Genomic DNA, 26,021 nt, shown 5'->3' on the forward strand with positions numbered 1-26,021 from the left:
TTGATTTGGTATTTGTAATTTGCAATGACCACAGCTGGAGCTATGGTTGTGGGGCTGCAGCTTATTTAAAAAAACAAGAACACAAGGCCGCATTATCCATCACAGTGGGATTAGCGCACGTTCACTGACTCCAAAATCACCAACCTATTTGCAGGCCCTTGCCCCACTACAACCACATATACCACCAGCTGATCTATAGAGCACCAACAATGCCAAACAAGGACTCAACTTGCTGGGACCAAAAAAAAAAAAAAGGGCAGGTGATAAATCCTTCTCAAATGCTTGGTGTTGGTCAGTTCATTTTATTGTACACACAAGTTCCTGTACACGCTGTACTTCACTTCTCATATTTTATTTCTTCCTCAGTTACTTTCTTTCCTCTCTAATAGAATATCCTCTGTTTTTATTCTCTTCTCTCACTCCTATACTTGAACAGAGTGAAAAAAAAAACATTAAACCAGATTTTGAAAAAAGGCACCATGCTTTGAGTAAGAAAGAGAAGCACTGAAAGAATGTTGTTTCCTGGCCTCAGGTTAGATTTGATGGATTTTGCCAACAGAGGTGAGCAAAAGAATGAAAAAGCATGTTTTAGAGAGTTTCACACCATTTATTATCTTGTGCCTTACCTTGCTGAGCTGACTGATTGGTGAGCCACTGCTGTTAACGGTGTGGCATTTGAAGTTGAGCAATGACTCCCCCACAACATCACGCTCCCTGCTCATGTCCTTGTCAGCATGGGACTGGCTGTCAGGGAGGGGTGAGTTGGCAGATGAGAGGGGCCATTGGAGTGCTGTGCAGGACAGACTGAGAAAGTTTGATGGCCGGATCAGAAAAGCCTCCAGAGCTATGTTAGCAGATACCTGTGGGAGGGAGGCCAAGAAGTCAGGGAAAGAATGTGGAAGGTTGGTGGGTGGCAGAAAAGACAGGACGTGTACAATATATTATTCATTTAGCAGATGATTTTATCCCATATGGTAGCAGATAGGGAAAAAACAGAAGCAAGAAGAAACAAAGAGAGGAAGCAATTTATCTTTCTCTTACCCTAGTCTAGCTATCAGCTTGAGCCAAATTAACTTCTCATTACTCTAAGCCACAAAAAAGGTAGAACTACTGGGCTTTTAGTCAGATAATGAACCTTTGCCCTGACTGAGTATGGGTGTTAGTGTTTGATACCTTAGAAATGACCTGATTGTCTCCAGTCAGCGCCAGGTCAGCAATATGCTCCACACACTGGACGATGCGAGTGCACGCCCTGGCCTCATTCTGAGCCATCCACAGGATGTGCTCCTCCACTAGCATTATGTTACTGGCTATGTCAGATATGTAGTCCCCCAACTGTGGAAACACGAGTAGACATGTTTCCAAATGGATGTGCATTCACACTTACACACATGCACACAAAGGCCTACTCATTCTGCACGTCAATCATATCTGCAACAACAGGCACATTTATAATCTCCAGTCATAACTGTGAGGCAGGCCAATAGTGGCTTTATTCATTATAGTGAGATTTAATTTAGATTAGCAGTTCCAGTGGAATGGCAGTGTGCTATTTATTTACTGTACTTTTCATTATTGCTACATTTGACTTTTCTTTACTGGATGAATGAGGGTGGTCTCCACATTGTCTTAGGAATTAAACTAATAATACTGCCTCCTGAGTGAGGTATGATCAGTAATTGGGCAAATGGGAGCTAATATTGATTCTTTACACTGACTAAGCTCAACACCCTTCCCCTTGCAGACCCTGACCTTCGCTGTGACATAAAGCTCTCTGACTGCCTCTGGCCACAGACAGAAGAGAAGTTCACTCAGGGTAAAAACATGACCTGCCCAAAACGAGATGCATCTTCAAAACCCTAAATGTCATCCAGGTCCAAAGCCGCCACTGGAAAGTGGAAAACCTATCAGGTGAAAAGTTAAGCTGTCTGGAATCGATTGAAGGAGTGAAGCCAGAATAACAGTGTGTGAAGTGGCCTTTATGTTGCTCAATTAGGGCTTTTGAAATCGTAAACTAATATAGGCGTAAAAGCAGGGCTTGAGTTGTTTTCAGCATGGGATGCAGTTGTCTCAGTGCTAACTGAGGGGGCTCACAATATCAAAGTTTGAAAACTGTTGTGTTAAAAGAAACTGTTTTTTGTCTTTAATTAAGTGTTAGATCAGATATTATGGAAAAATGGATATGATGTATTTCAGTGTCTTGACTCTTACATCTCTGCGTTTCTCCACCAGCTTTGTCAGTCTCTCCACCAGATGTGTGACAAAGATGACATCCATGACATCAGTGAAGTGTGACGCCCTGCTGGTGAAGGCCACTAACTGCTGGCCTAAAGGCTGCGCATTGGTGGTATTAATAGTTATCTAAAAAGGAAGCACAAAACAGGAAAATACAGAGCAGTATTCAAAGAGGATGATCACACAATCCATCATCACAATTCACCACATGAAACAGCTCTGACAACATAAAAATAAGAATAATAATAAATAATGTCACCAATGTAGATTTGGGACCTTGGCTACTTCAATGTGTGTACAGTAATCCCATGAGTAATGTAGTCGGGTTATTGTCCATCAATTTGTATTAAGTATATAAAGGCATACATGTACAGATCTGCAAGTACCTGCAGGTTACAGATGAATCAGTCAAAATGTTAGTTTCTGTATTCTAGGAACAGGAAGTTATTAAATCTTCCCTGGGTGGGTTGGCATGTCCAACATCATAGTTAACTTTCAAAAGTAGATCTGATTTATTGACAATGAGAAAAGAAAAATTATGTAGTTTAAACTCTGGGAATGGATCCAGTAGTTCTCAAGGAAGTGCTCCATGTCTTCATACCTGGGTGAGCCTATGCAGCACGCGGGTTAGTTCACTGACATATGGGCACTGAGTGTAGTCCTCTTCAGCCCACCTTCCAGTTCGGTCACAGCGCCGCCATGCCTTCTTCTCCCTCTGATTGGAGGGCTGAGGTGCTCTGCCAGAGGGGTGGGGGGCAGAACCAAAGGTGGCAGGAGCACAGGGCAAAAAGGCCAGGATGCCAGCTAGAGTCTTTGGCCACCTGTCACACAAGGTATCTCTGAATTATTAGGAACATAGTGCTTTTAGGGATCTACAACAGATGGCAACTTCATACTCCCTGTACATAGGAAATTACTAATTTACATATTTGATTTACAGCTAGAGTAGCTCTAATTATTTTTGCAGAACACTGCTAGATTCTCATTCTTGATTGTGAAACAATGTGTTGTGTTATTGATGGCTTATGACTTAACTTTATTTGTGAACTTCATTAATCAACTTTGTTGTATTTTCATTTTGTGCACAATGAGACCAAACTTTTTTGTGATAAAGCATTGAAAGGGGCATTACACCAATTTTTCTTAGTTTACTGTCTCCTGTGACTGTGGAGGAGCTTTTTATAAACTGAGGAATGTCATCAAGGTTACTTTGGATGTGGCTTGTGTGGAACTTGATCCATGCTCAAAATTCAGGAAACCTCATTTAGTGTTTTAAAGTGATCCAGTTCTTTTTTAATCTGTCTGGCATGTCCCACAACTTTATGAAAGTACAGTACTATAGAAACTGTATATCTCTTTAAGGCGCAGCAAGATGGAAGATGAAAAATGTTAGCAAAGGATGCACTTTCAAAGCAGAAACACACTCCCATTCCTCCAAAGAGGGAAATTCAGCTTAAAACAATAATTATGTGTTGTTTGTAAGGCTATGCAAAGTTCAGCATTTTATGGGTAAATGAAAAAAAAATATTTTTCTGGGTAATGCTCATTAGTGTTTCAGTAAAATACAGCTCATTAAGTGTAAAAAGTCAGCCAAACATTCATAGTCCACTATATTAGCCTCTGCTACCCTAAAAAATGGAGGAACTTCAGGTTTTGCTTCTTTGCCATGTTGTGGATTAAAGTTACATACAGATCAATTTATCTACAATCAGAGATGTGTTTTGCTTTTCTCCGGCAATGTTAAAATCGTACCACAGAAAAGTAGCTGAAGTAATGCTTAATGTGGCAACACTTTTGACTACATTTAGCCTAAATAAAAATGAAGGAGCATGGCGCTCAGGAGGCTGTTTTAAGAGTAGAGGCCTGCCATCTCCCCATGTACGTGACTGCAGCAGCAGCCGCTACTTAGTAATAAATGGTGTTAATTTGGCCCTCAACAAAGAAGGGGCTCGTTTTCCAGCCCATTACTCCAGTGCTCTGGCAGAAACCACACCTCTGTGCTTGCTGCTTTGGCAGTGGGCTGTAAAGTACTGCAGCTATGAAGGCGCATACATGACAACAGCACACCACAGGTAAGGAGAGGTGGAGGAATGTGTCTCTATGGCTAAAAGGTTTCAAGGTGGTCACAAGGCATGGAGGAAAGGAAAAAAAGACAAGTTATTGAGACCACAGTGATATGTGTTTGTTCGTCTTTTTATATGAAACCTCAGTGGGAGTAAGTTCTCAACTTTTTGTAATCTTGCTATAAAGCTGGATTTCATTGAGCTATAATGTTTGTGGGAGTTATCATATCACATATCCAATTAATTACTAATTACTATTAAAATGTATCAACTGTCCAAGCTCTGCTGTAAACACTCAGATATGGTCTTTGATAGTTAATGAGGCTGGTGGAATGCAGACCAGGTGTGGCAGATTTTTATCAGACGGAACAAAAACCAGCACAAACACCACCAAGAATCAGACTTAAATACCTTAAATGTACTGTTTATTAAGAGATAATGGAAGAGAAAGCCAGTGCTCTCTGATTAAAGTATTAATTTTTATACAGTACACTCAATAACTGGGATTGTTTATCGAGAATTAAATTATGGTGAGTTTAAACTACTGCCTTATGTTGCCAGAAACTGCCTGTTATCAGCTCATTGTCATTAATTAGACAGAACTAGTTGGTAAATGAAATATACTGTACACTTAAGATGAAAACCGCAACCGAAATAACCTTGGAAATTTAAGATGAAGACACTTAAGATGAAAGAATATGGTTTCTTTATATGATTTTAGTTATTTTTTACCCAATGCAAGAGAAACAATGTTAAAGGAATTGCTTCAGTGGGAAATACACTTGATGTCACTCTCATATCTGTACAGATATAAAGCTGTTACCAGGAGTCAGTTAACTTAGTTAAGTATGAAGACTGGAAAGAGGGAAGCTAGGTCTGTCTGAAGGTCACAGCATCTACAGTTCAAAAGCTGCCTAAGATCTCAAAAGCTCATGAAGTAACACATTACATCTTTTTGTTTAATCTGTTAAATCTGTTATTGTGAGATGGTTCAACGTCCTGGTGATGCTGAACCATCTGACAATCTATTATTGTTTGCACTACTGTCACTGACTGTACATGGTTTTGAGTCACAGCTTATTGGCTTTACCGTTTAGATTTATCCTAATTACGTTAATCCAGTTCTTATTCTATTCTATCCCTTTGTATTTTTATTCTACTTTATTCTGTTTTAGTTCCTAAATGTTATGGTACCCAACAGGTGAGAGAGAGAAACGGTATTTCAATTTTCTGTATGTGCTGCACATATGATGAATTGACAATAAAATCCTTGAACCTTAAAAAAAGTACACCCACGCTGTGGTTTTTGGGAGGTTATGTGTCTGTCTATTTTTTGGCTGGTTGCAATCATTTCTAGCATGTAAACCTCCACAGAACCAGTTTTTACACAGCAGTACATGACCACTGAGAGGTGATTCACCTGAAGTCCCCCTTGTTGTTGGTGACTCTGTCAGCGGGGCAGTACAATGCCAACGTCTCCACAACAACTATCTCCATTTGCTGAGAAGTGTTGCCACGGGAACTGGTCACCAGGCACTCCCAGATGCCAGCGATGCCCACGTCAATGTTGGAGAGGATGATCTCACTGGAGGAGGAGGAGGACAAAGGCAGAAAACGGTGAGCTCATGTTTGGATCATGTCTGTGTTGATGCATTTGTTCCTGTGCTTCAAATGTTCTTTAAAGGTTTGTACATGGTGCTGGACTAGGTTGGTCTTGGGTTTAGGATTAAATGTAGTTTTAGGATTAGTTTTGTGTTAGGACTGATGGGTTGGATTATTTTTGGGTTAGGCTAAGGTTTAAAGTTCATCTTACAACACAAAGGGTTAAGGTTGGAGTAGCATCTGAAAGACTCTGCAGTCAGGGGAAGCTCCACAGCAGGGCAGAAGAGCTAAAGTGTGCGTGGCTGTGTGTGCTTCACAACATCTGTTTCATTCAAGAAATGCTTGTGTGTGTATGTATTAGTATGAGGTGGCTCAAAATGTTGGCCGTGATTTAAGATGATCATTACTCATGCTTATCTTTCCCACTTTGTCATAGCAATTCCTATCTCAATGGAAAATGCCTGATTAAACAAAGGATGGTGTAACAGCAACAAAGAGCCAGTGTAGGCCATTTGCCAAGGCGACGAATCTTGAGGATTTTACTTATAGAAAAAAAAGGAGTAAAGCCGGTGGATATTGCTAAGCAACAGGCATTATCACCATGGAAATACTACATCCTTGAGAAATGCCAAATGTTTAATTTCCAAAAACAGTCCAGTTGTAGTCAAATGTACAATTTGATTCGTGTATCCTTAAGGAGCTAATACCTTTTGTATGATTCAACTGAGCCATGTGTGCTCATAATACAAGTCATAGTATACCCACACAGTATTAAGTTTTTAACTGTGACTTAGGGAACAATGCTCCTCAAATTTTACAGCAGACATTAAAAATTATATTAGACAGGCTGGATAAGAGCACTGAAATCTTTCAGAGTAAAGATGATAAGTGGTTGAGTGGCTCAGATATGGAAAATGATAATCCTAGAAAACATTTCTCAGAGGATGTAAGGGAAATATGTATCTAGAAATATGACATGCCGTTACTTTGTCTGCTTTTCTCTCTCCTCATCTTCTTCCTGCCTCAATATGCATACTACTAGTACAGTTATTTTTGGATTGAGACTGTCCCAGCACAGATTTTGTAAAACATAGTGGAACCAAACAGAACAGGAGGAAGGTTGCATTATCTTAAAAGTTTCAGAGAGACAGTACAAGTGGCCTTGAAGGAATAGAATTTTCTAGGTTTCTGACTGGCTGGTGGCAAGACTAATGGGGGCTTGGGGGCATCAGGGAGACTAATATTACTGAGCCTAATTACTGAACTGTTTTAGGGGTGTGGAAAGAAAATGGAACACCCAACCCACATGAACTCACATTCAAACTTCACACAAAAAAGGCCCAGTGATGATATTACCTGTTCAATGGTGTGCTGCACATCAAGGTAAAGGCAGCAGAAGTGATAGTGATAGCAAGAACAGAGCTGAGAAAAAGGGACTCTGATGACTTTTGATTGCATGACATTCTGGTCTGTTGAGGACAAAGCTGCCATCTCTGCCACCTCTGCCACAGATTGTTCCTTGACTTGACTGTTGACTGCCAGTACAAAATGGTGCAACTGAACAGACTTTACTGCTTCTTATGTGTATACAGTACTTATGTTCTCTAAAGAAAAAGTAATTAATTATAAGAATTACTAGTCCAGACTGCAACTGGACCCTGAGTTATGAATGAAGCTGAAATGATTAGCTGATTAATAGATTAGTTGAACAACAGAAAATTAATCAGCGACTATTCTAACAATTAACTAATTGTTTTGCTCATTTTTAGCAAAGTCCTTTGGTGGTGTGCATGTGTTGTCACTAAATAGTCTCGTAAAAAATACACTGCTCAAAAAAATTAATGGAATGCTTAAATCATAAAATCATATCTTGATGAGCAAATTATTCAAGATGAAAACCTTTACCAATCCACACTGTATAATTTGTGTAGAATAAAATGGCATAACTACGGTAAATGGAAACCAAAATCATCAGCCGATGGAAGGCTGTATTCAAAACCAGTGAAAATCAAAGTGAAGACTTCACAACATCACAAGTTAGCTAGGCCATGTATGGAGAAATATTGATCAATTTGTAGTACCTACAGTTAGATTTATTTTATATCATGCATGCAGCACAATATTTGCATTCATTTCTCTGACTGTATTGTTTTGGAGTACCTGGCATGATTTGTTTCAGTGGAGAAGAACCACTGTGCAGCAGTGATGTCCCCAGCCAGGAGTAAATAAGGAGCGTAGCCAAAGTTAGCTAGAGAAAGCACTATGTGTGTCTCATCTTTACACAAAATAAACAATTTGATTCTTAATAGTGTATGGTTTATTATTTCATAGAACTAGAGGTTTGGTTTACTGTTTACATATTTCAAATGTGCGCCCCCCTCTCTCAGTCTGTGACTCATTCTGGCCACCCAATCCAAAATATCCTAGATCCGCACCTGAACACATAGCTTTACACATACTTCAGGCAGACCCTGTATATGCAATATGCATGATGAAAGCACACTGTGCTTTGGTGCAACTCATTTCCACTGCTGTTTGGCTATTAACAGTTGACAAACAAGGAATGAGAGGATGCTGTTTACATAAATGGACCTATGACTTTGGTCTAATGACTTTCTGTGGGGGACTTATGAAGATTAATAAAATAAGTCCTGATTCAATCTTCTGTGTTCCACTAACACTTTTTTGACAGATTTTCTAAAAGTCCCTAAATCAAATTTGAACGCTTGACTGAGATGATGACATTCTATGCTAGTGATCAAATGTGTATACACAATCTATGTATGTGTTTGTGAAATACATGGGAGTGTTTTTGCATGGAAGCAGATTTTCAGTTGTCTAAAAACACTTTGGGTATTTTTAGCTTTTTTAAAAGGATGTTTTTCACTAATTTATATTGTGGACAGCAGCTTTTTGCGATGTTGTCATTAAGACACATTTCTACAAACATCTAGCAAAGAATGTTTACATGCTGTACTGAACTTTACTGCATAAAATGATCTCCAACATCACAGGAATGATGTCTATAGGTCAATGTACTCAAATATTTAGTTGATGGAGAGATTCTGAAATGTACCTCTTCTTCATATGCCTATTCTGTGTCACATACTTTTTCAATCACTTTTTTCTTGTCAGGCTCTTTTTCTACCTCCCCCTTTAAAACAACATCCTCCCTCTATCATAGAACATAAGTTGAGTTCAAGGTGTAGACTGGCTTTAAATTGAGACCCTCTGGCCACAATCCAACTGTCAGCCGGTCTCTAGAGTTATATAACAAACCACAATGAGGACATATGCTGACTCAAAACCTAATTTAAACAGATAATATAGATAACACATTGGGAGGTAAAGTAGAAGGACAAATCTGTTAGTCATGCTTACCAGACTCTGTTTATACAGGACTAGTATTACATGAGGACCACAGTAACACCTCTCAAACTCTGCATTTAATAAAACATTTTGCACAGGATAATGAAATTGGCAGGAAAGACCAGTTTTCCAGGTAAAACTGCTGTGTGTAAAGCCAAGAGATACAATTTGTATATTGATTTAGCACTACAGAACCTGACTCAAGGCATTATTGAGCCCATCTGATTAAAAGTACATGAAAATAAATTGAATTGGATCAGGTATGCCTAAAAAGGGCTCTAATCCCAAGAGGATTACAACAGCCTCCTGTAAATTATAACTAAAACAACAGGTAAAATATCAAAGTCAAGTTTTTGTGAATAGTGTTTTAATAAGAATAAACTGTCAAATCAAATCAACTTTATTTATATAGCACTTTAAAAACAACAGCCAATTCACCAAAGTACTTTACATAGGCAGAATAAAACCACAATAAATGACTAAAATAGAAAATAGGATCAGTGCAAAAAATAAAACAGCACAATAACACAGACACACAGATGACACACATTCAATAAATTAAAAGGAATGCATCAGGCCCTACCTGTGTATTAAAAGCCAAGGCAAATAAGTATGTTTTAAGCAATGATTTAAAAGTAATGAGGTAAGTAGCTGATCTAACATTAAAAGGTAGACTATTCCACAATTTAGGGGCTGCAACAGTAAAAGCACGGTCACCCCAGCATTTATATCTGGCCCTAGGAACCTCTAAAACAAACTGGCTTGAAGATCTGAGGGACCTTGTAGGTTTGTGCCAATGCACTAATTCGGTGGGGTACGATGGTGCCAAACCATTAAGAGCCTTAAAAACGAAAATCAGTAGCTTAAAATCGATTCTAAAATGGACTGGAAGCCAGTGGAGAGAAGCCAGTACCAGAGTTATATGCTCGAATTTCCTAGTACTTTCAAAAGATGAGCAGCAGCATTTTGCACCATTTGGAGATGAGTGAGGGAGGACTGGTTAACACCTTGCACACTTTGCACCTTGCAATAATCAAGTCTAGAAGTGATAAACGCATGGATTGCAATCTCAAAATCATTACAAGAAAGGAATGACTGTCCAATATTATGTTGTTACAGCGCACACTCATGGGCAATGTTGATGACAATAATGGGAATTATGATGATGTAGTGGACGGAGGTAGAGGTGCCGGTTTGTGTGTGCTTGTATACATGCAGCCAGGGATCAGTATTCCAGGTACCTGACCTAGCCTGCAGCCCAACTTGCACTGAACCCGACCTTGATTCCTTTCCCTGCAGGTAGTGGGTCCACAAGGTGGCGACACATGCCATTTCTTCGGGCTGTGCCTGACCAGGCCCCATGGACCAAGGCCCAGCCACCAGATGCTTGCAGGGAGCTCCCCTCCCAGGTCTGGCTCCAGCAGGGTGCCCTGGATTCCATCCAGGTCATGGAACGCTGGACCAGCTCTTTACTCTCGCAAGGTTACTGGAGAGATCCTTTGGTGCTGTTGGTTCAAGCCATTTGGTCCAGTTATAACCGTAAGAGTTGTGTCCATGTACTCGGCAAGAAGTCAAACACATTCCCAGTTGGTGTTGGCCTTTGCCAGGGCTGTCCCTTGTCACCGATTCTGTTTGTGATCTTAATGGACAATATCTCAAAAGACAGCTGGGGGAGGAAAGTGCCCGGTTTGGGGACCTCAGAATTGCATCTCTGCTACTTGATGATGTGGTTTTGTTGGCTTCATCAGACCACAACCTCCAGCACACATTGGGATGGTTTGCAGCCAAGTGTGAAATGGCAGGGATGAGACTAAGCACCTGCAAGTCTGAGGCTATGGTGCTCTGCCAGAAAACAGTAAACTTCTCCCTGCGGGTTGGGAGTGAGTTGCTGCCTCAGGTGACGGAGTTTAAGTATCTTGGGGTCTTGTTCACGGGTGAGGGTAAAACTGAGCATGTGACTGATAGGTGGATAGGGGAAGCACCAGCAGTAATACGGACATTGTGCCGGACTGTTGTGGTGAAGATGGAGCTGAGCCAAAAGGCAAAGCTCCCAGTTTACCAGTCAGTCTACACTCCAACCCTCACCTATGGTCACAGGCTGTGGGTAGTGACCGAAAGAACAAGACTGCCAATACAAGCAGCCAAAATTAGTTTCCTTTGTAGGGTGGCCAGACTTACCCTTAGAGATAGAGTGCAGAGCTCAGTCATCCAGAAGGAACTCCAAGTAGAACTGCTGGTCCTTCACCTCAAAAGGAGCCAGCTGAGGTTGTTTGGGCATCTTATCGGGATGCCTCCAGGGCACCTCCCTTTCAAGGTCTTCTTGGCACATCCATCTGGTAGGAGACCCCGGGGCAGACCCAGAACACGCTGGAGAGATTACATATCTCATCTGGTCTGGGAATTCCTGGGAATCCTGCCAGAGGAGCTGAAACATGTTTCCGGGGAGAGGGACGTCTGGTCTACCTTACTGAACCTGCTGCCGCTGTGACCCGACCCCAGATAAGCAGCAAAAAAATGGATGGACGGATGGATGCATGCATACATGCAAGTGAGACAGAGCTTCTGCACTTGTCCTGCAGAGAGGACAGTTACATAATTGCTGAACATTGGCCAACTGTCTGAATACTGGGAAATACACAGGCAAAAGCCCCCTCCACTCCAACACACATAGACACCCAGCTGCCCACCTCTGCTACTCCTTTTGTGTTTTCTACAGCAGACAACTGCTCTGCTGAAGGTGTATTCTGCTGAAGCCTGATTACAAATGTCCCTGGCAACCTGCTGTACCCAGACAAAACAAGGAAAGCAGAGGAAACCGTCCAGCAGGTTTCAGGAAAAGATCTTCCTCACAAACAAACACTGGTCAAAATCAGTCCAGTATGTGCAAAAGCAGCAGGGAAGGGCAGGCATAAGCTATACACAAAGCACTGACCTACATCCACAGTAACATTACACCATTATGGACCAGCTAGCCAAGCACCCATTAGGAACATTTATGCTTGTGCATTGAAATATAACAATTTGTTTGCATAATGTTACTTAAGAGGCTGTAAACTTTCAATCTGTCCTCGCTCCCAAACAAATGTTCCAAAGCTGGAACATTTTCTTCCAGGGTTATTTGTGAATTTGTGTTTTCTCACTGCTTGTGGGCTTGGCATTATAAATGTCCATTTTTTAACTGTTTTTTTTTATGTTCTGATGCAACTAACACATCTTGCATGCAACCACACATAGGTAGGTTTACTGTGTACATAGACATAGTGGCATAAATCGCTCTGATATAACTGTAGCAGCATACATATGGAATCAGCTCATTGTCTTAACCCACTCCATACATTACATCGTGTACTGTGCAGAACAGACTGTTAATAATTTACAATTCACTTTATTCTTGTTTAACTTCGTCCACTGTAACTAAGAGTTTTTATTTTTATTTATTGACTGAAACTAGCAGTAAAGTGGTAAACCCAGAGGTAAAATGTGTGGATGCTATACAAAGGCTTGTAAACAGGCTGCTCGGTTCAAGACAGTGTAAGGAGAAAAATAAGGCAGAGATTTAAAGAAAAGGCAGTAAAATGCAAAAATAAAAGATAATGGATGAAATGAAAGATATGTGGGTTGAATTTAAATAAATTTAAGTCCATGTTTGTGAGTAAGAGCAGAGTTCTGTATAAAACAGTTTTAAACAGAGCAGAAGCACAAAGCAATTGGAAAAAAAGAGACAAATACATTTTCCTTTTTCCTTTGCCTTCAGTAATATTTCCAAACCAGGTTCTTCATTTTGTGCAAGATTAACCTAATTAAAAATGGAAAGGATTAGGAAAGATATATCCTAAGTGTCTGCTATAGCTAGCTACAGGGCTCTAAAATGTTTGATTAATGAAATATGAATCATAGACTGGTCCCATTACTGCCGCTAGCTGAGCTAATACAGACAGTTTGGCCTGACACCATTACTCAGCAGGAGTCTAGCCCACATCGCAGAGCCATTAGGCCTCATGGGGCCTTGTTTTTTGCTGCTGCTCACTGTGAGAAATGTAACCGGATCAGCTTATGAGCCCACCTGTGCCAGCAAATAAGAGACTATAACGACACAGCGCAGTGTGAAAGTAAGAGCTAGCTAGAGGATACAAAAAAGTAGAAAAAAAAAGGACAAAACAAACATTTTACATTAGGTTATTGCTGTTTCAGTAGTAAAAGATATTGTGCTTTGAATGTCTGCATTGGTTGTTTGCCTGACATATCCTAAAGCAGGGTAGAATTTAGCTCAGAAAATAGCTGCAAAACATTGTGGGTTCACCTTCAGAGAGGTCACTTCTCTGAGGTTTTAGAATCTATGCTCAACACTGGTAGCCAAACCAGACGAGGCATTAAGCCATGTGCTAAATCCTGTGTATTCAGTTTTTCCCCTCTGATGGGGCATGCAGGGTGAGGCTGGCTGACATTTATCCAAGGTCAATGAGATCAACATGCTCCATAATGACTAATAAATTGTCAACTGTGGCTAAATGAGCACTGACAGCCACTGGCATGTCAAAACATTACTTAAGTTTTTTTTCTCTCTTTCTCTCTAAATGAGTGCTGCATCAGTGAAGTCACAGGACTAATTTCCCCCACACATCTCTCTCGAAACACCAATTTAAGATGCAGAGCAGGGCAAAGGGTGAAGTTCAGCCCAGGCAGGGGCAGACTGTTTTTGTTGGACCAAGCTCTGTTACACACTCATCAGTTATGGAAATGATGTATGCTCCTAGCCGGTTTTCTACAGGAGGGAAACATTTTATGTGCCAAGAGCAACATGAGCAGAGAAAATTACATTATTTGTGTATACAAGAGGAGAGCAATGGGTAATTGCAAGTGGGGTCCAAATCGCAGGAGCGACAAGAAATTCATCTCATTGTGCTGGAAAACTAGAGTCAAAGTTCTAGAGGACTTGTTTTTGAGTAGAGGGAGAGATAATGAGTTGAACAGTTTGTGCTGGCAGGGCTAGACCAGCAGAAGGCTATAAGGAGCTGACAGGTTTCACCAGGCAGCACACAGGGTCAGCTGCATAAAAGCTCTCCTAAAAGCAATGGACAATAAATACCTGTTTCTTTTCTGATGTTATTCTAAGTGCAGTATAAAACCAGTAACTTCAAACTTAAATTTCACTACGGTTGCATGATATTAATAGGTTTTATGTCTATTGAGAATCAGTGGTAAAAGTTGTATTCCGACACTTTACTTGTATAAAGCCACTCTGTGTAGCATGTTGTGTCTTTTTGTGATTGCTGCATCATTTAAATTATTCATATGGCACATACAGTTTTGTTTGTGAAAACATAAGAAAACCCAAGTGTTGATTTCACTCCATTCATCCAGTATTCCCTGCTGGCTTTGCCACAGTGTCTCTTGATACTAACACTTGGGCAAAGTCAGAGATTTTCAAAGTCAACACATTCTACACAGCTGTATTAGTAATGACGAGAGTTTTAAATTGACGCTTTAACAATAAAAGACCTGCATTTTACAGTAAATGTTACTTAAAACTTGATTCACTTATTTTTCAGTGACTTCGCGGGCAAAAACAAGCTATGAAGACAGAATTCACATTTTATTACCTTATAAATTTGATACGGTAAATGCACTGTGGCGTAGCAGAAACAACAGTGCTAAATGAAAACAGTTGATGAGAGCAGAGAGTGAATGTAACCAGTAAAGCTGGGAAGGCACAAAACCAAGATAAGAGATGGTATAATGCTACATGTAGTTGAGGGGGACTGCAAAATCAGTTAATAATTCTCTGTTGGTAGACTCCTTTCATATTACATATTACACACAGTCATTTGATTCACTGTTATTTTTAAAAAATATTAAAAATATTTATTGCTGCCACTAACTAAAAATACAATATTATCAACATAATGTAAAACAATGAAATACTTTCATAAATGCACCTTTTACACTATTATTATAAACATACATTTTAATTACATAATGTATTGTTAGTCAGGTCTTAAGGTTTAAGCTAATTATGACTACTTCAGATGACTTTAGTTGAATCTATTGATCAATACATATTTTTTAGCTGACTATGTCTGATACTGTATGTAAATAAGTAAAAGTTTGTTGATTAAAAAGTACGGTATTGTTATTTCAAATGTATTAAAGTAAAAGTACAATGTAGCACAAAGCTGAAATGGTACAGCATGTCTGTCTCCACTACTGTTGATAACAGGAGGTAATGAGAAGTGAATGCACTAATACCTTATTGATTAATACCTCAAAAATAAAATAAACTGTGCCAAGTAACATCACTTCTGAGACAGAAAGTCACTGAGACAACACTAAAAGATGTCTTTGTAATCCAGTTATTCAAGACAGTGTGTTCACCACGGGGATCACAGATAATGTCAAACTGTGAACTGGTACATAATGAAAAGGAGAAATATTGACTATTTGTACTGTTTGCAGTCGAGGGAATACCTTCCCAGAAATGGAGCAGAAAAGTAGTTGGTATTCTTGCTGCCAAATAAACCAACAAGAGGCGCTGTGGCCCTGTTGACAAAAGAAAACATTTCTGTCAGGACTCCATCAACATTTATGTTAGAGAGGCCGAGTCAGAACTGCCAGCAGTTTAACTAATCAACAGCAATGTGCTCCTGCATCTGAGCCCTGTTGCTACAGAGCATTACGTCAAATACATTTACTGTAACACACACACACACACACACACAGTCAGAGAGGGCGAGAGCGAGAGGGAGACATCTTTACACACCACAGACCTCCCAGGAAAACAAACACAGGAAGAGGATGGAGGCTTGGAGCAATGTCCTCAAGCAAAAAAAATGTGCGAAAGCCAGTGTTGCTGGTCTACTTTATCACTGCAATTATGATTCAGCATCTGTTCCTCTTAGTATATGATCAGCCAGCTCTCCTCCAGCTCTGAGGGAGCGGCTGGATGGCCAGTCTCTGGAGATGAGCTGCAGATTGCTCTGAGGTGTTGGCACTCTGCCAAGGCAATTCTGTCCTGTCCTTTCAGATCCTTATCAAGGGCGCCAATAACAAAAGGTAAATCACAGCTCCAATGGGTGAGTGAGAGACAGAGAGAGGAGTGCATCAGTGCATGTGTATGTTACATCTGTGTCTGTGTTGCCTAAATGCCTGTGCCCAAATGAATAAATAAAAACGTGTTTTACACCATTTTCAATGAGACTGTTTATGCAGCAGCTTATTTGACTTCATCTGCTTGGCTGTGTGTGGGGGTGGGAGTGTGCATATGTGTCAGTGCAACAAGCCAGACAACAGCTTATCAACTCTCAGCTTATGTCCCCCCCATCAATCCTTCCTCCTTCCTCCTGTGTGTGTGTACCTGGTCAGCAGGCAGCAGTCATGAAGCAGGGTTTCCTCCACGTAGACACCCTGGTCCTCCTGCGTGGTCACTACCTGGCTGTTGTGACGCCACCACAGCTCAACCGACGCGTCCACGTAGGAGGCAGTACACTGCAAGGGGAGCCGGTCTCCACGGAAAACCAGTTGTCTCTGGGAAGGGATGAGCTGGAAGAGGGGCATCTCTGGAGGTCCATCTGGAAGATGAGAATTAGACAGAAAGGTCAGATTGTAAATATTCCCTTTCATTTTCATAAGATGAAAAAATATAAAGGGAGTGTGGGGAGGTCGTTCTTCCATCCAAGACAAAGTAAGAAATGGAGTTGCAGGGGATGGATGTTCTGTATGATTTTGTCTGTCTACAAACACAGCATTACATGCATCATCTGTAATTAAAATCAGACTCAAGCTTGCACACAACAGCACAAACACATACATTCTACACACACAAATATATGCATGCCCCCAAAATACTCTCAGTGCACACAGGCACACACACACATTCTCTCACGGTCTCACTCCTCCATCATTTTTCCCACATGTTGTTGCTGTTGCTCAGTGAGATGAACAGCAGTTGATAAAGAACAGCCTTGAGCAGTCCCTTGGACTGTCCTTGACTTCTTACATGTTCACAGTGGAAGCCTTCTGCAACAACAGCGATAGGATTACTTACCCAGCAGCTGGCTAAGTCCTCAAGCCTTTTTGCCAGAGAATAAGTGGACAATAAGGATGAGAGTAGAAGTTCAATGCCAGAATATACGACAAGGCTCAAATTTTAATCAAGTTTATTGATCTAATCACACCACAGATGTCAGATGTACTGTACATATAAGGCAGTGCAATGTCTCTTAGCATGATCAGCCCAAGTAGACATTGCCTGGCGAGTGTGGACTGGCCTTTGGATCCAGGGTTAGCCCAGCACCGCTGTACCACTTTTGGAGTGTGTTTGATCATACAGGGCTAGACCTCTCCTGGACATGCAGCAAAGAACAGCACAAACAAGTTGTCTTCACCTGTATTCCAGTCAATTCTGGATATTGCTGCTATCTGACAGGCAGTTTGAACCATGGGTAGTACAGTCTTTTATTGCTGTATGCATTGGTCTAAAAACAAATATAACATTAAGGTTAGGTGATCTACCTGAATGTCTAGCCCACAACTAATATTTCCTGTGAAGAAACGGTCGTGTTAGCTGCTCTAACACAACTGTTTATGGTAATATAAAACCCACAGAGCAATCAAAGATATTAACACATGCAGGGCGGTGACCTCAATTTTCTACAAAACTAATTCATAATCATAAGTGCATAATCAAAAGTGCCATGCATTTGAGAGCAACATTAAAAATCTGTCACTAATATTGGCTCTTCCTTGATGACATTTCTGTGTAATTACTTGAGCTGACCCTGTGTTGAGACTATGATAGCTCTCAGCAACAGTAGCTAACGGCTTGGTTATCTCCGGTGGGTGACAAAGAGCAGGAACAGCATGGTGGCCATTGACTGATGACTTGGCTGGTGCTGATACTGTTGAATCAATGCTCCGAGCCAAGGATGAGAGGGTAGCTGCTCGCCTTCACCTGTTGGACACTGCCAGAGCAAAATGCAACTACTGGTTGTGTGTGCAAGTGTGTGTGAGTGTCAGAGAATAGGAGGAGAGATGAAGACAGAGGCATGATTATATATGCGCTTGGATGCATGTGTGCAAGTACAAGTACGACAGTATACTGTTGCTCATTCTGTGGACTACCAGAGCTTTGTGAGCATACAGAAAGATGTGAAATCTGAAAGAAAGAAATGGACATCACAGTTCTAATGCAAAGTCTTATTCACTGACCTGTAGCATCTGTGAAATCACAAAATGTAAGTAAAACAGGTTCAAGTACAATCATAGTTAAAAGAAAATTCACCCTCCGATTTTATGTTTTTATTATTGTGTGGTCCTCAGCAACTTCTGTAAACAAAACAATAGCCTCAGATGACAAAAAAAACAACAACAAAAAATTCTGCAAGATTTCAATATGTACAGTGGTCACCTTTTCCCAAAGGTAAACCAACGTTCAGTAACCAGGTGGGAAAATAAAAGTACTCCCTACAATTCAGAAATATGTAGAACCACCCTTAACTTCAAGTAAATATTTTCTGTAGGAGCTGAGTCTCTCACATTGTTTTAGAGAAATGTTGGCCCTCTCTTCTCCACAACATTGCTTCAGTTCATTAATGTTTGAAGGTGTTCATTTATGCACAGCTCTCTTAAGATCCTGCCACAGCATCTCAGTGGAATTGAGGTCTGGACTTTAACCTGACCATTCCAGCATCTTGTTTTTTTTTCTTCTTCAGCCATTCAGGTGTCAATTTGCTTGGGATCATTGTCATGTTGCATGTCCCAATTTTGGGCCAGCTTAAGCTGCTGGACAGATAGCCTCTTCTCATTTGTCTCAAGAATATTCTGGTATAAAATGGAGTTGCCTCAATGACTGGAAGTTTCCCAGGTCCTGTGGCTGCAAAACAAGCCCATATCATCATCTCTCTAACACCATGCCTGACAGATGGTATGAGGTGTTCGTGGTGATACACTATTTGCTTTCCGCCAAAGCCGCTGTGCATAATGACCAAACCTCCACTTTGGTTTCATTATAGTCCAAAGGATATTGTTCCAGAACCGCTGTGGTTTGTTCAGATGCACTTTTGCAAACCTAAGTCATGCTGCCATGTTCTTTATGGAAAGAAGGGGCTTTTTCCAATACACCATTTTGTGAAAGTCATGCTTGTTCAGTGTTTATCTAATTGTGCTGTCATGAACATAAACATTTAATGTGCTTGCAGAGGCCATGATGAAGCTCTTGGGTTTTTATTTATTTCTCTTACCATTAAACAATTTGATCTTAGACTGAATTTGAAGGTTTTTTTTTTTCTTTTCTTAGCATGATGTAGACACAGACCTTGGTGCTTCAGAACACCCAACAGCCAAAAGTTCTGCTTTTACACTTCTTAATTATTGACTAACCCTGTGCAATTGATTAGCAACACCTGGATGCTGATTACTTTCTTAATGTCTGTGCAGATTCTCAGTCATCCAGGTCATCGTAGGCTAAAAAAAAACTTCGAAAAAAATCAACTTGACTATATTCTGAAGAACCGATGAAGCCTCTTGGATGAGAAGTGAAATGTCTTCGACCTAGAAATCTAGTCCATTTGATTTTTCTAAGTTTTTTTCCAGATTACTTTCTTAATGATTGTGAAAGTTGGAAGGCATGCACTTTTTTTCCCCACCTGGTTTCTGAATGTTGGTTTACTTTTGGGAAGCAGTGACCACTTCGGATTTTTGTTTGTTTGCTTGTTTGGTCACCTGGAGTTTTTTTTGTTTATAGATGTTGGTGAGGTCCACACTATTGTTTTTTTTTTAGGCTCTGATTAAAAGAGGGTGTATTTTCTTTTTCCCATGACTGTAGCTCTTGTTCAAAAGCTGATTTAGCTACTTGATCTGCTGCACTACTGTTAATAAAATGCAGCTTGCATTTAGTAACAATCTGTCATCTGACAAACAAGTTCTTGGAAGAAACCAGTTTATGAACTATATTCATCTACAACACAGCGGAGACAAACCAGTAAAATGGAGCAGCATGCCAACATTTGTGAAAAAGTATGATAATTTAATTCCAGGTGCTGTAGCTGTGTACTGTACATCACTTAACAATTATGTTCTGATGATGTTGCTACTCCTTACAAACTACACCCAGTGAACAGTTCTTTAGCCAAATTGAGTTAATCCAGCTTCTAAATCACAGAGGCTGTGTTCATACAGATTTTCCACTACCCTCACAACAGACCATGGTTACTGGACATAACAAAGATGGTCTCAAAATGCCTGTGAGATATAAATATTAAAAAAGGCAGGAACAAAACAAGGCTAAAATCACACTGAAGCAAAGCGTCTTCAGTTTTGTTGACTAACCCTAGACTACCACTGACAATGACTAATTCTATTCACAGTCTTTAAATGACGAATGATTAATTACTGTTAAGTGTTAAATTAAGTCATACATTTTAAAAAAGACTTTCAATTTTGACTATTTGATTTACTTAATCCATTTTATTACGTCGCATAATTAATGATTTTTCTGCGTCAACATTTATATACTCTATGTGTAAGCAGTGTGTCACTTTAAACCACAGAGAGACAACTGGAGCTTTGATTGGCCAGCTGTTATGTACACTGATGTGTTCTGTATGGGATCAGGGCAATCAAGCACTCCTGCTGCAGCATCACTGAATTTATCAATATGTACAAGCATTTTTAAATTTATCAACATATTAATCAAAAGTAACTGTAAAATAATTGTTTTCAAACAGGCACACGCCTGGCTCCATATTTCTCTGTGACTGCATTACAAAGTTAATAAAGTAGCTGTCACAATTTTGAAGCGCCATGCTAGATAGTTTATTTCCTTTATTGCCATCTGTCCTTTTTATTTTACATAATCAAAGGTTTAACTTTTCAGTGTTGACTTTGATCTATAGCAAATCTGTTTTGAAAATAAAATGAAAAGACTGGTGCCTCTGTATCTGTTTCTGTATTCTCTTCATTATCCCCTTCTCAAAAGAACTGATTTTAAAAGGTGTGCGACTGAACTTCAAAGACTATTAAAAGAGACTGTGTTGAGTTATTTTTCACGGCACATGACACTACAGGCTAAAAGAAATAGGCCTGCATGAGACATTTAATTTAATGACATGATTCCCATTAAGGGCATTTGTACTTCCATCCCAGTGTGCAATAAATACTGCTATAGAAAGCAGAGGCTTGTCCTGCAATGTCCTTGTCCTGCAAACATGCCATGTTTACTTCCTACTTTATGTGTGTGGTGTGCCTCTCATCTCAGCAGTGTCAAAGAACTAGAAGTCCATGGCTAGATGAATCAAACAGATGCCTGCCCTGACCTCAACACAGCACCTGACCCTGGCAGGAAGCTGTATGTGCTCCTCCGTTCCTCCTCATTTGCAGGCAGTACCCGATCAGTATCAAGTGGAGGGGTGAGGATTCATTCCTGCAATGTATGGTGCAGACATCTGCTACCCATCATGCTGTAGCTGCTGGACAAAGAAACAGATTAATCTTCTATGATGTATCTTCATTAAATAAAAATAGTGAAAAATCTCAGTGGAGCAATCTTAATATTTCCAATGGTATGTGAGTGTGAAAGGACATTTTCATCACATCAATTTTTCTTGATAACAAACAAGAAACTAGAATCCAGTTCTGAGCAGTAGCCATGCACACAGCATTAACAAGATCCTGGCCAGCGTGCACACCTGCATGACATTCCCTTACAAAGTGAAGCCATATGAAAAAACACCCATCAATTAGCATAAAAAATATGGTTGCACCACCGTGCATCCAACTGAAAACTGTTTTTTGCCAAGTGAATGAATAAGGTACTGTATTGTAGAGCAGAGTTGTGCTATAGAAAGGAGGATGGATTCAAGCATGTAAAGAACAGGGAGCCCAAAACATTATCATTGTAATCCTATAATGAATGCTTTAGGGACTGAAAGGAGTGATCCTCATTCTGTCATTGGATTCCACTCATGGTTCTTTGTCTGTTGACTGTGCAGAATTACCCTGTAGCTGCTTTGGACTGTTCTGTGTAAATGAAAAACATATGCAATTAGGTTCAAACAAAATAACTCCAGAGTGTCTGTGCTGCTGACGTCTCTGGACAGTGCCATTATTGTATTCACAGACAAACATGATGCATACAGTGCATCTTCATATAATGTCCCTGCACTTCACATGCACACAGACATATTCTACCGCTAAATAATGGTTTTCTCATTCTAAAGCAATATCCCCTGCATGAGCCAGATGTAAGAAGAAGAGGAGGATGATTATATCACGAGATCCTTTGTGAACGCAAGCACGAAGCAGGGAGATAAAGAGACGGAGGGAGAAAGGGAGGGAGGTGGGGGAAGATTGGCTGTCTGTAACCAGTCTTTCAGAAAAAACACAGGGAAAACGCTTACATTTCTCTTTAGTGTAACTAAAAGCTTCCAGTCAGTACAGAGGCCATTTTGTTCTGCTATAAAACACGGTTTGATGTGCCCACTGCTGATACACTGTCTTTTAGTTTTCAGGATCATATTTAGTCTAAAAGCCTGAATTCTGAAAATAGTGTGAATATTAAAAATGCAGTTTTACTAAAATTGTCAGCCTCTTGAACAACATACAGTGCCTTGCGAAAGTATTCGGCCCCCTTGAACTTTGCGACCTTTTGCCACATTTCAGGCTTCAAACATAAAGATATAAAACTGTGATTTTTTTGTGAAGAATCAACAACAAGTGAGACACAATCATGAAGTGGAACGAAATTTATTGGATATTTCAAACTTTTTTAACAAATAAAAAACTGAAAAATTGGGCGTGCAAAATTATTCAGCCCCCTTCACTTTCACTGCAGCAAACTCTCTCCAGAAGTTCAGTGAGGATCTCTGAATGATCCAGTGTTGACCTAAATGACTAATGATGATAAATAGAATCCACCTGTGTGTAATCAAGTCTCCGTATAAATGCACCTGCACTGTGATAGTCTCAGAGGTCCGTTTAAAGCGCAAAGAGCATCATGAAGAACAAGGAACACACCAGGCAGGTCCGAGATACTGTTGTAGAGAAGTTTAAAGCCGGATTTGGATACAAAAAGATTTCCCAAGCTTTAAACATCCCAAGGAGCACTGTGCAAGCGATAATATTGAAATGGAAGGAGTATCAGACCACTGCAAATCCACCAAGACCTGGCCGTCCCTCTAAACCTTCAGCTCATACAAGGAGAAGACTGATCAGAGAGGCAGCCAAGAGGCCCATGATCACTCTGGATGAACTGCAGAGATCTACAGCTGAGGTGGGAGACTCTGTCCATAGGACAACAATCAGTCGTATACTGCACAAATCTGCCTTTATGGAAGAGTGGCAAGAAGAAAGCCATTTCTTAAAGATATCCATAAAAAGTGTCATTTAAAGTTTGCCACAAGCCACCTGGGAGACACACCAAACATGTGGAAGAAGGTGCTCTGGTCAGATGAAACCAAAATCGAACTTTTTGGCAACAATGCAAAACATTATGTTTGGCGTAAAAGCAACACAGCTCATCACCCTGAACACACCATCCCCACTGTCAAACATGGTGGTGGCAGCATCATGGTTTGGGCCTGCTTTTCTTCAGCAGGGACAGGGAAGATGGTTAAAATTGATGGGAAGATTTCTCCACAACAGTATCTCGGACCTGGTGTGTTTCTTGTTCTTCATGATGCTCTCTGCGCTTTAAACGGACCTCTGAGACTATCACAGTGCAGGTGCATTTATACGGAGACTTGATTACACACAGGTGGATTCTATTTATCATCATTAGTCATTGAGGTCAACATTGGATCATTCAGAGATCCTCACTGAACTTCTGGAGAGAGTTTGCTGCACTGAAAGTAAAGGGGCTGAATAATTTTGCACGCCCAATTTTTCAGTTTTTTATTTGTTAAAAAAGTTTGAAATATCCAATAAATTTCGTTCCACTTCATGATTGTGTCCCACTTGTTGTTGATTCTTCACAAAAAATTACAGTTTTATATCTTTATGTTTGAAGCCTGAAATGTGGCAAAAGGTCGCAAAGTTCAAGGGGGCCGAATACTTTCGCAAGGCACTGTATATAATTACAATATTATTCTAAAAATTAATCAAGAAAGAGGTTTTTTTATTCGCTCAATGGATTCTTCTTTTTCTCTTTTATTTAGCTTTTCTGCTCTAGGTAGGGGCAAATGCACTACATGCTGTTGAAGTACCCTCATTTTTCACAACTATAATTATACTGAAGGTTTGCTGAGCATATCTGATCGTTTTCACCACCGACTTGCTGTATATTTAACATTTTCTGGAAACCCGTTCAACTATACTCTGTTACCACTGACCACTGGGCAACTTCTGAAGAACAGCTACCCGCTCAGGTGTTGTCCACTTTACTGAGAGCTCAACTGTTTTCCCAGTCCAGGTTTCTCTAAATTTTTGGGATTTGACTACTAACAAGCTGCAGGACAACCTCCTTTCCCAGGTGTTAATGCTGCTGCCCCCAACACAGATCTTACATAAAAAAGGCGAAGACTGCGCCAACACTGATTTATGACCAAGAGTGGTAATTTTACCCTAAATCATTGCCCTATATTAGGCTGGGGTGGCTGTGGCTCACGAGGTAGGGCAGTCGTCTCCTGACCAGCAAGTTGGTGGTTCACCTCCCAGTCTCCCCGCATGCCTAAGTGTCCTTGAGCAAGACACTGAACCCCAAATTGCTCCCGGTGGCTTGATTAGCGCCGTTGTGTGGCAGCTGTCGTCATCGGTGTGTGAATGGTGTATCATCTTTGTAAAGTGTAACACACTGTGGAAATGCACTATATAAACACAGTCCATTTGTCAGACCTACTTAATCATGTTCTCATTGTGCTAACCACTTGAAAATGCAATGTTGCTGAAATTAAACTGTTTCTTGATAAACTCCTCAGTTTGAAATTTGTGGATTTTTTTTCTTACTTTTTAAGACTCTTCAATCTCACTTTGCTTGCTGTTTATGAGATTATGATCATATTGTGCTTTTGTTGTTGTTTAGATCTTTTACATAAGAACCATAAACACGGTTATTCATGCAACACAGTTTTGCATTTCCATTGGCATTTCCACTTTTCTGATGAATTTAGAAAGATTTCACTTGTCATTGTCATGTGTTTCAACTTGTTTTCCTTGTTGTTGTGTTGCTGCCCTTCCATATGCTCCAGCTTGTGAACACGCTTCATTTAAGGCAAAAAGTCTTATCTGTTTGCTTTAATCTCTGCTTCACATCCACTGCGGGTGATGGGTCTTTTTCTTTTAATTAATTCATTTCTCTCTTTTCCTCCCTTTTGCATCTCCCCATGCTGCAAGTTTGTTATTGTTGTTTGTCAAATTTAGTTTGCTGAGTTGATGATTTACTTTGAGAAACAATTAAACGTCACTTGAGAGGAGAGCGTGGGATGTCTTTGTAATCAAAAGGAAATTAGGCATCAGTTGCTAACATTAGCAGGTTGCAGAGTGCCGTCTCGCTGTTGTTTTCCTTTGTTGGTGTTGGGAGTATAACAGCTCTTTTCTCTCTCTCCCAAAAATTACAAAACCAAGTAGATTATATACCCAGCATGCAACACTAATAGATAATATACTTACCAATATTATTGACAGCAAAATGACAAGTGGATTACTTATAAATGATATTAGTGATCATCTACCAGTATTTGTGGTTTATGAGGGCCAGTATAGAAAAGAAAGGCCAAAAACAAATCTTTTCTATAGGAGGGTGACGAATGAACATGCTGTAAGGAG

At 40.2% G+C, this 26,021-nt stretch overlaps 1 protein-coding gene across 3 annotated transcripts in view; it reads right to left on the minus strand.

Annotated features, from left to right (window-relative positions):
* adgra1b (adhesion G protein-coupled receptor A1b) overlaps positions 1–26,021 on the minus strand; it is a 163,788-nt gene that overhangs the window by 99,086 nt on the left and 38,681 nt on the right. For all 3 annotated transcript variants that reach the window (XM_020599331.1, XM_020599338.1, XM_020599323.1), the window contains 6 exons: positions 16,621–16,834; positions 5,719–5,883; positions 2,837–3,056; positions 2,212–2,361; positions 1,174–1,335; positions 627–860 (listed from right to left, as the gene is read on the minus strand). In XM_020599331.1, the coding sequence (XP_020454987.1) occupies positions 627–860; positions 1,174–1,335; positions 2,212–2,361; positions 2,837–3,056; positions 5,719–5,883; positions 16,621–16,834 (1,145 nt within the window). The remainder of the gene's footprint in view (positions 1–626; positions 861–1,173; positions 1,336–2,211; positions 2,362–2,836; positions 3,057–5,718; positions 5,884–16,620; positions 16,835–26,021) is intronic.

This window comes from Monopterus albus, unplaced genomic scaffold (genome assembly GCF_001952655.1).
Source record: "Monopterus albus unplaced genomic scaffold, M_albus_1.0 scaffold3.1, whole genome shotgun sequence".
Taxonomy (NCBI): Eukaryota; Metazoa; Chordata; class Actinopteri; order Synbranchiformes; family Synbranchidae; genus Monopterus; species Monopterus albus.